Source organism: Mus pahari, chromosome 19 (genome assembly GCF_900095145.1).
Source record: "Mus pahari chromosome 19, PAHARI_EIJ_v1.1, whole genome shotgun sequence".
NCBI classification, from domain to species: domain Eukaryota; kingdom Metazoa; phylum Chordata; class Mammalia; order Rodentia; family Muridae; genus Mus; species Mus pahari.
This window is the reverse complement of record NC_034608.1, coordinates 37,007,844-37,018,390: the sequence shown is the minus strand read 5'-3', so window position 1 is coordinate 37,018,390 and position 10,547 is coordinate 37,007,844. Positions and strand designations below refer to the sequence as shown.

Below are 10,547 nucleotides of genomic sequence, written 5' to 3'. Positions count from 1 at the left end.
ATGGTTATGAGCCACCATGTGGTTGCTGGGATTTGAACTCCGGACCTTTGGAAGAGCAGTCGGGTGCTCTTACCCACTGAGCCATCTCACCAGCCCCGGCTTAGACATTTTAAAGGGCATCCAGAAGAAGAGCATCTAGGGCCCTAGGCAGACATTTCCAGCCTCCCTCGTTTCCATGGAAACATATGTTCTTACACTGTTGTTAAGTTACCCACCACCAAGGGAATTGGTCCATAGTACATCGCCATTGGGCTAGTATTTGATAAGAGGTTGGATGCTCTCAGAAAGGGATGGGGAGGTGGGGTGCATCTGTGCATGTGTTTCAGAGGCTGTAGTGAGCTCTGTCTATTCAATCTTCCAGGAATCAGTGCCCTACTCTCCTGGTCTTCACTGTCGTGGGCTCTAGTGTCGTACAACCGTTTCCTGGGCATCATGAAGCCAGGGCACCATACCATGCTATGGGCTGCTCTCTTGTGCCAGCAGCTCTGGAGGATGGGCATGCTGGGTGCTCGGGTGCTAAGCCTGGTTCTGTTCTGCAGGGTTTACCGTGTTTGGGTTTTGGTGGTTGGAGGTAAGTGGGGCTTCCATTTCTATTCATAAAGCCTTAACAGTCACTATACATGGTCCTCTGTCCCAGATCTGTTGCTTGTTGTGTTTGGCAGAGAATGTTATGGAGACGGTAGAAAAGCAGGTCTCTGTGTTTCCAAGAGAGCTCAGCAGGCTGGATGCACAGATGTGGCCTCTCCTGGACTCACCTTTGTAATGACAGTTCCAAGAAAGAGGAAGTAGAAATGTCCAGTCCTCTTAAACCTAGAACAGCCACAGAATGGCCTCTGCTATGCTCTGTCAGTCTAACCATTCTTGGCAGCCCTGACCCATGAACATAGAGGTCCAGAGCCTAGTTCCCACGAGTGTGCATCCAACTCAAGGGGTTGTAGTGAATGCTGGCTCTTTGGATATACGGCCACAGAAATGTCAGCTAAAGCTGGAACCACAGTCCTCAAAAGACTATTGTAGATCACAAGCCCTTCCCATAGAAAGTCGATGCTCATGTAGGAAAGGGTGTGGATCTCACCGCCCTGGCTGCACAAGAGAGAGGTCCAGGTTCCAGCTGATCCTGTGCAAAACTGTGACGTATGTATGATGCTGTTCAGAACCTCCTCCATACGCGCCCCCATTTGCTTTGGTTATGGAACACTGTCTTTGGTTCACACAGGAAGGCTCTACCGAACCCCAGGCTTCTCAGAGCCAGCAGCACAGATATGAATGTGATGACCAAGAGTCTGTCTAGCCCTTCAGACTCCTGAATGGGGCCTGTGTGTCCTTGCCAAGGACAGCAGTGTCCTCTGGTCATCAGTGAATGCACTCTGCAAGAAGGAACAGTGTACTCTTGTTTTAAAAGAACCAAGAACACTGAGAAATAGCTGGCCCATGTACCAAGAGCAAACAGTTAATACAGTTATTGGCAGAAAAAGAACATTATTTTGGGGGGAGGAAAAAGAGCTTGTGTTTTTACAGAGAAATTAACTACATTTTATTAGTCATTTTAAAATTCAGCGTGTGATCCAGAATGAGGCTATTCATCTTAAAATATAAGACTAAAACTTGTAACTGGTCCACACAGAGTTCTCTTTGGATCTGGAGGGTTGGGGCTTGTAGAGCAACAGTGTAAAAAGGGTAGAGAGCTTTATAACTGCTTCCTTAAGTGCTTTCTGGAAGCAGAAGAGTTTCCATCCATATATAGGGTCTTATGGGTGACACAGAAGCCAGTTTGTTTTCTTAGCTCCAAACAAGGCTAAAAGTCCCCTGTGAGGCTCAGAGAGATAAGACTTCTGTATTAGTCAGGGTTCTCTAGAGTCACAGAACTTGCAGATAGTCTCTATATAGTAAAGGAATTTATTGATGACTTACAGTCTGCAGTCCAAATCCCAACAATGGTTCAGTAGTAGCTGTGAATGGAAGTCCAAGGATCTAGCAGTTGCTGAGTCCCACACCGCAAGAAGGCAAAAGAGTGAGAGCCAGACTCCCTTCTTCCAATGTCCTTATATGGTCCCCAGCAGAAGGTGTAGCCCTGATTAAAGGTGTGTGCCACCACACCTTTAATCCCAGATGACCTTGGACTCGGAGATCTCCCTGTCTTAATCTTCTGGATTCAATCACCACTGTGTCTCAAGATCTCCATACCAAGATCCAGATCAGAAACTTCTATCTCCCAGTCTCCAGATTAGGTCCACTGGTGAGCCTTCCAATTCTGGATTGTAGTTCATTTCAAATATAGTCAAGTTGACAACCAGGAATAGCCACTACAACTTGCAAAGATGGAATGAGTGGCTTGTCTGTGCCCCACTTGGTTCTCTTCTGGATTTGAGGTCTCTTCTGGGCTGTTCAATTTCAACCGCACCCCTTCCCCGCCTCCTCACTGAACACTGAATTCTACCCCTTCCTCCCTCCAGGTGCCCACTGGCTAGTGATGACCTTCTGGCTCGTAGCCCAGCAGAGCGACATTGTAGAGAACACCTGCCACTGGAGGCTGTTCAATCTGCTGGTGGGAGCGGTGTTCATCCTCTGCTACATCAATTTCTGGGACAGCCCATCCAGAAGCAGGATGGCCAGCTTCTACTTGGCAAGTGGTTTCATTTCAGCTTGGCTTTCACATTGCCGGTCGCATGTTTGATGGGGAGGAGCACATATGGGTGTGTGTGCCTGTACATCTATCTACTCAAGAAGGGATACTAGGGGCTGGGGAATCCACTCAGTGGGTAAGAGTACTTACTAGGCATGCATGAAGATCTGAGTTCAAATCCCCGGCAACCAAATGCGTTTGACCTCATCCCTGGGGGCAGACGCAGGCAGATCCCAAGACCTTACTAGCCAGCCTTGACAGAATCTCAAGCTTCCAGTTTTGGGAGAGACCCTGCCTCAGGCAATAAGGGAGAGCGATAGTGGAAAGCACTGGATCTTCCACATGCCTGCACACTGTGTGTATATGCCATGCATGCATCACACACACAGAGGAATAGCCTAACACAAGGAGAATTTATAATCAGAGACTACACACTGAAAATAGCCTGACAATCAATCATCAGGAGCCTCAGGTGCAGCCAACTCCACAGACATCATTAGCAGATGCACTTGGGGACTTTTCCAAAGTGGAGAGTCGCAGGCCCTTCCCCAGAGACAGCTTCAGGCAGCATTGCTGGCCCACCCTTAACAATTGCACACATGGCCTCACCTTCTGTTTTTTTGGAGGTGGTTACAGCTCTGGAAAGTGTGACTTCACCCACGAGGGGTTGATTCCTCTCAGCATGCACACAGCCCAAGAAGTGTGTTAGAAATGAACTCAAGACCAGTGTGCAGCTCTTCGTAGCTACAGATATACAAAGGAATGTGCGCCTATTGCCGTCAAGAGTCCCAGAGACACAGAGAGCCTCGGAGGCCAAGACTCTGCCTTAAAAGAGGCTTGGAGGCATCTCGGGCAAAGCTACAGTGGTCCTTGTGGCTTTGGGGTCTATGTGGCGCTGCCAGGAGACAAAGGCAGAGACTCGTGGAAGGAAAGGGAATGTCCTGTCTGTAGCGATGCAGCTGAACTCTAGTTTATACCGAGGTGATGGGAAAGTTTAAGTTTAGAAGGGAAAGGAGAGAGGAGGAGTATGGGGGCTGAGTCATAGAAATGGAAATGTATAGAAATGGAGGGAGGGAGGGTAGTTGATTAACATCTGGTGTGTTAACTGGAGTTGTCCAGATGGCGGGCATCTCTATGAGTTGCAGGAGACACGGGTCTCTTGAGTTAAAGAACAAGGTGCTCACAGGCTGGGAGAGTGACCTCCTTGAATGTTTGTATTTCAAAGAGATGTTCTCTGGTCCTGGAGGTAGGCCGTTGTGAGGGTGGGGTGGGAGATGGAGTCACCCCTGCAAGCTGTCTGGTACATCTGCTATAAAAGCAGTGAGGGCCCGAGTTATCTCTCATCATGTTTCCGCCCGACAGCTGTGATTCCTCAGGCGGAAAGTTTAAGGGACTGACATCTCACCCCGGGGATGTCGCCTTGGGCTGGTAGATCAGTGGCAGCATCGGTCAGCCATCTTAGTGTGGGCTGCGTAGACACACTTGTGCCAAAGCTCCTCCATTTGCTCTGTTTAACTCTGTGTCTGTGACTCTGGGGACGTTCCCATGAATGTCATCAGCAAGCCTCCCTGGGTGGAAATATTTCCCCCTGGGGCCTTGCTTCTGCTTGGTGGAGGCTCCTTGGTTTGTGAAACCCAGCAGGGACCAGGGTCAGGAGGGAAGAGGTGCAGGTAGCAGGCCCCCAGGTATGGTGACTGTCTCTTGACCCCACAGGTCATGCTGCTGGAGAACTCCATACTCTTACTACTGGCCACTGACTTTCTGCAGGGAGCACCAGGGACCAGCCTGTGGACTGTGGTGGGGGTCCTGTCTGGATTTCTGATTGGTAAGACCTACTGAGTCTTCTTAGCCACACTTCCTCACCAACTTGTATTTGTATTTTATTTTTATTCTTTTTATTTTCAAGGGTGTGCACAAATGGTATATATGCATGGATGGTATATATGCATGGATGTGTGTATATTGGTATGTGTACGGATACTCATGTGTGGTATGTAGATGCTCTTCCATGTGGAGGCCTACAGCTGATGTCAGATGTCTTCCTTAACCACTTTCCACTTACTGAGTCAGGGGTTCTCACTGAACCCAGAGCTCACTAATCCCTGATAGTCTTGCATATAAGAACAATTGTTTTTTGTTGTTGTTGTTTTGTTTTTCTTATTTAGGAGCCTAGTACTAGCTGTTGCTGGGTAACTGTTGGGCGGAGCCTAGAGGAAATGCTAACAGGAAGGACAGGGAACAGGTTAGGGGCAGTGGGCAGGGGATGGGACCCGTGCTGTAGGTAAGTGCCCTGAGACTCTGAGCTTAGCTTTGTAGACTTGACTAGACTGATGGGGGCCTCAAAGAAAGATAGGAGCAGCCACGTCTGCACAAAATGCTGCCCATGCACTGAGCGGTAAGATGCCGATTTCTAAGCAGCACGCTTGCACGTGAGTGGCCAGTCAAACAGCGAGGCGTCTAGGCCAGAGCTACTCTGCCACCTACAAAGTGGCCTCTGTCTAGTCATCTTCCTGCAGAGAGGGGATCCATTGGGATACGATGTGACAGTCCTCACAGCTGAGAGACCTAACCACTTCGTTCACAAGCGGTATGACCCAGTCCAGTAAACGGGGGGGGGGGGGGGGGGGGGGGGGGGGGAACTGCCCTGTCATCTCAGAAGGGGCTGGGCTGTGTCATGCTACTCCGTTGCCCAACAGCAGGTGGCGCTGGACACATCTCTCACTCGCCTTTGCCCTCCCCACCCCACCCCGCCCCCTGGGAATCCCCAACAGGAAAGGAAAGTATGTCAAAAGACAGAACGGGAACAACCAAACTGTGAGTTAGTCTTTAAAGCCGGGCATTACAGAAAATTATATCTAATACACGTTTAAAATCACATCATAGTATGTTATTGACAGGCATGGTGGTCTGTTTCTATAACCCCAGTGCTTAGGAGGCGGAGGCGAGAGCATGGTTGTGAGTTATAAGCCATCATGGCCTACATAGTAAGTTTGTGGCAAGCCTGGGCTAAGAAGAAAAGCCCTATTTAAAAAAAAAAAAAAAAAATTCAGATACGGATCATGGGTAGAGTGCTTGTTTAGCATTCAAGAAGCCCCAGGTTCCATGCCCAACACTGTTATAAATGAACCTTACAAGCCGTGCGATCCAAACACTTAGCTGAGACAGGAGAATTGACATAAGTTAGAGGCCAGCCTGGGCTATGAATCAAGGCTTCATCTCAAGAAAACAAGGAACTTTTAAAAGGAAATTAATAGAGGCTAGAGAGATGTCTCAGTGGCTAAGCACACTGGCTTCCCGAGGACCTGGGTCTTCCGGTGATGGCTTATACTGGTCTGTAATTCCTGTTCCGGGGAATTTGATGGCCTCTTCAGAGCACCAGGCAGACCTGTGGTACACCGATACACATGCAGGCAAAACACACATACACATAAAGTAATTTTTTTATTTTGTTTTGTTTTGTTTTTTCGAGACAGGGTTTCTCTGTGAAGCCCTGGCTGTCCTGGAACTCACTCTGTAGACCAGGCTGGCCTCGAACTCTGCCTCCCAAGTGCTGGGATTAAAGCTGTGCACCACCACAGCCCGGCTAAGTAATATTTTTTTAAAGGAATTATAGTATCAAGAACCCAGACTTGAGACAATTCCTTCCCAAATCCAGGCTCCCCGTTCCCTTCTTTCACTGGACAAACGTGTAGTGAGTGCCTACTACACACCAGCCTGGAGCTACAGCCAGGAATCCAGCAGGAGGCAGGATCCTACAGAAAATCAGTACACCCGGTACCTCTGGCTGTGGCAGATCCTGCTGCCAACTGGCACCCGGGGTGTGCAGGGTAGCGTCACTGGCTTGGTGTCCTTTCCTGACCTTGGTGGGATTTGTTTGCCACATATTGCTCGGGCTCGGTGAGAATCCAAGGCACAGAAGCCAGCATGTGAGCTATGTTCAATTCAGACAGGACTGCTGGTCCTTGTCCCCACTTCTGATTTTACCACAAACCGGTGCCCTGCCCTGGGCCTGCTCTTGTCCCCAGAGACACTGAGGGTCTGGGGGCACTGTCCTTTGGGCTCTTCGTAGGGTCTGTCGTGCTGCCATCTCCTGGTGCCTTCAGCCCCCCCTCCTCACCCTTAGTTCCCATCTTCTACTCTCCTAATGAGCACCCCTGAACACAGGCACTGTCTCCAGTGCGACAGGAAACTGGAAACAACGTGGGTGGCTTACTGGAATGCTCTGGTAAAGAGATTATTGCAGCAGTCAACACTTCTGATCGACACAAATGAAACTGACGACAATGTGATTAAGCTGTTTGTGCACAGAGGAAGTGTTGTTGTTGTTGTTCGTGGAAATGCCCCGACACAGCTCTGAGGAGCATGACTGACCTCTGCTTCAGGATCTTGTTTTTGAGGCCGCTTTCTTACCGCCTACCTCCCCCGACTTTGGCATCCTTCCACACTGTGCTGGTGGTGGGATTCTGAAAGATTCTGGGAGAAAGATTCTCTACCGTGCCTCTGGTGCTCACGTGCATGCACGCACAAATCTGCACGTGGCACCAAGCGGTCAATGCCCTCCAGGAAGAAGGCTAAGAGACTCAAAAGGAACGAAGAAGCCATGGTGTACAGTTTCAAAACATTCATAGCTGGTAGATGCTGGGCCCTCTTTAAAATCTTGACCCCTTAATGGGGTCAGTTCTGAAGTCTCAGAACCTTGTCAATCGACATTATATTGTTCCATTCAAAGTAGCCACTGAACCTCACTCGCAGCGGGATGTGGGGTGTCCCAAAACGTAACTTCATGCTATCCCTTTTGTTGTTTTTGTTGTCTTCTGTTTCAGGGTGTGCATCGCTGGTTATCTATTACAGCCTACTACACCCTAAGTCCTCAGACATCCAGCAGAGCTTCGTGAGGAAATGCTGTGGCCCCATCGAGGATAACGAAGCTGAATCAGAACCTCCTCCCGGGGCCATGGTTCCCACAGGGGAGACGCCAGACAGCTCAAGCTGGTGCCAAGAGGAAAGCTATGAGCTAACATGTCTAGATAAGGCCCCCAGCCCAGAGCAGAACACTGCAGAGGTGGGGCTCGGGGAGCGGAGATCAGGGGAGTCCTCTTTCTTCAGCCACCACCACTGGCTGTTGCTGAAACTTGCTCTCAAGACAGGAAGTGTATCTAAGATCAACGCAGCCCTCGGAGGTGACAACCCTGGCTGCTCCTGTCCCCCTGCGTTGGGGTCGAGTCAACACTGTGATCTGCAGAGGAAACCCCTGTTTTCCCAGCAAGACCTCCCATCCTCTCCCTGTGACCCTTTGACCTTGGAGAAAGGGTCTGAGTACGTGAGGGCTCCAAAAGCAGAGATGGAGTCATTGGAAACTTCAAGCTATCTCTCCTTTGCCAGCGAGCTTGAGGACAATGCAACAACCCAGAAGCCACCAGCTACCCAGGACAGTCCAAAGCTGGCTGGGTCCAAGGCTGACCTTGCAGCTCAGGGGAAGGAGACAGATGGTCCCCTGCAGGGGAAGGAAGGACAGGAGAGCACAACACTGTACTTCAGTGCCACCATGGACAGAACCACATCCCACCAAAGAAGCAGCCCAGCAGCTCTGCAGACGTCCCACTCGGGGACTCTGGGAGAGAGCAGGCCTGAGCAGCCCGCACTGCCTCAGCCAGTCACTAAGCCCTTTCCTGTTACCATGGCCAACATTAGTCCCATTCCAGGTAGAAACGTCCGCCCCGGTGCAGGGCTCCCTGGAAGAGCCCCAGATAGCTCAGAGTGTGAGGAGTGGAAGGACGCGGCAAGGGACCCGAGTATGCAGAGCTCATTGCTGAAGATGAGGCTGAAGGCAGCTGAAGAGCCCTGCTTCACATCTACCCCTAAGTCGGAGTCCATCCAAAGGGACAACAGCTGCAGGGACAGGGTGAGACAGGAGATGAGCTTTTTCATCTGACCCTAGCAGTGGCGGAAAAAGACAACAGGTCAATACATCAGACTGACCGCTCAGCATCCTGGGGAGAGAAATCCCACACGCGACGCCTTCTACTTCTGGTGTCCAAGATCTGCATACCTGAGAAGATGAAGGGACAGGATTGGATAATGTCTAACCTCACCCCCTGTACGCATTACACATGACACTGTCGCACAGCAAAACTCATGGGCAGTGGGGAGAGACGAAGGTCCCTTTCCAAGCTGCTTGAACCCTACCTAGTAAGTCTCTTCGCGGCTTCCAAAAAATGCAAAGGTAAAACTCAAGAGTCCAGTTGCATCCTGGGTCCTTTATAATTAACCATTCTTCACATTGGATGGCTATTAATCACTTAAAAAAAAAATTGTCTCCAAGGTCCCTTGAGGCAACCCATACAGCTGTTTGCAACCATTGCACACCAAAGTCCCACGGGGAAAGGGACTTGGTCGGCTTAATTAGCTGCACTATTAATCACCTTTTTTAAAAATGCTTTGGGGACTGAAGAGATGGCCCAGCAGTTAAGATCCTGCTCCTCCGGAGGACCCAGGTTCAATTAATTCCCAGTATCTATTTGGTAACTCATGACCACTTGTAACTTCAGTGCCAGGGAGACAACAGTCTCTTCTGGCCTCTGTGGACACTGCACACCCATGATTCATAGTCATATAGGCAGGCAAAATACCCCTACAGCTAATATTTTTAAAAATAAAACCGTGTTTCCCAGACGCATTAGTGTTAGTATCTTATTATTAGAGAACACAAACTCTTTCTGAATGTAGATGGAAACTCTTATGTTCAGAGTCAGCCTGACTGAAAATGTGGGCAACATTTTGAGTTCAGATCCCTTTGGCAGGACCAAAGCAACATCTAGAGACAGAGGTTGGTTGGCTGGTTGGTTGGTTGGTTGGTTGGTTGGTTGGTTGGTTCAGTTTGGTTGTTTTAAGATGGAATCTCGATCTTCTACCTCTGCCATCTAGATATCCTTCCTGCAAACCAACCAGAGGCTCTTTGTCAGCTTTAGAACCAATTTACTTCATTTCCACACGTGGTTTTTTTTAATTCCATTAAATGTATGACAAGACCGTCAGCAGTGTCACTGTCTCCCACGCTTGACTCCTTCCTAACTCTTCCCCGGAAGGCATCCTTTGTTGGTAGGTTATTCCCATCATTTCCCAGAGTTTTCCTTCCCAACTCGTTAAGGAAGGATGCCTAATCATAAACCACTGGGAAGCATGTGGTACGGTGAGTGCTTTGCCCTCTCCCAACACCTCTAGGTTCAGAGGCAGTCAGTGGGCCTGAAGAAGAAGAAGAAGGGTGGTTCTCTTAGATCAACCTCAGGTAGCAAGGGAGATGCACAGTGTCTGCAGCAAGCTTTCAGGCCATCTGCATCCTTGTTGCAAGCACACGAGCCAATCAGAGATGGCAGGAGGGTGTGAGGGCACATGCATAACCAAGACGGGAAGTAAGGAGAGTTTGTTCAAGCATGAAATCAGTACATCATAGTCACTGTGGCTCCATGGGGTCGGACTCCTGCTCTACCCAGGCCTGCCACCTCCGACCAGAGATCGGTGTGAGCATCTTTCTGCTTCCTAATAGACCCCACTTCCCATCCTTCCTACAGTTTCTACTCCAGCACTACCTGTTTTCCCAAGCCTGACCTGGGCTGCATGTCGCTTTACCTCTTGTAGGTGATCTCTTCCTATACTTCAGGCTTCCACTGACACAGACACACACTCACACACACATTCTCTCTGTGACACACACACACTCACACACACACACACACACACACACACACACACACTAAAGCTTGTTAAGGTACCATCTTCCCTTTGAGCTCTAACTCCTAGGTCTAGCACAGGGGAGACAATACAGGAAGGATGAACTAACCATCCCTCATAAATGCTGTACAGAATGCAGCTTCTGTGTGGATCCTAGGGAACAGGAATCCCGTGTTACCAGGAAAGTGGGGGGGGG

The 10,547-nt window shown here is 49.6% G+C and overlaps 1 protein-coding gene and 1 pseudogene across 3 annotated transcripts in view; one reads left to right on the top strand and one right to left on the bottom strand.

Annotated features, from left to right (window-relative positions):
* Positions 1-9,295, top strand: part of Xkr5 (XK related 5) — a 19,427-nt gene extending 10,132 nt beyond the window's left edge. For all 3 annotated transcript variants that reach the window (XM_021219413.1, XM_021219412.1, XM_021219415.1), the window contains exons 4-7: positions 362-571; positions 2,454-2,623; positions 4,337-4,448; positions 7,447-9,295. In XM_021219413.1, coding sequence (XP_021075072.1) covers positions 433-571; positions 2,454-2,623; positions 4,337-4,448; positions 7,447-8,555 — 1,530 coding nt within the window. In that variant the 5' untranslated portion in view covers positions 362-432 and the 3' untranslated portion in view covers positions 8,556-9,295. The remainder of the gene's footprint in view (positions 1-361; positions 572-2,453; positions 2,624-4,336; positions 4,449-7,446) is intronic.
* On the bottom strand, positions 8,933-9,035 carry LOC115062673 (annotated as a pseudogene).
* Positions 9,296-10,547: the final 1,252 nt, after the last annotated feature.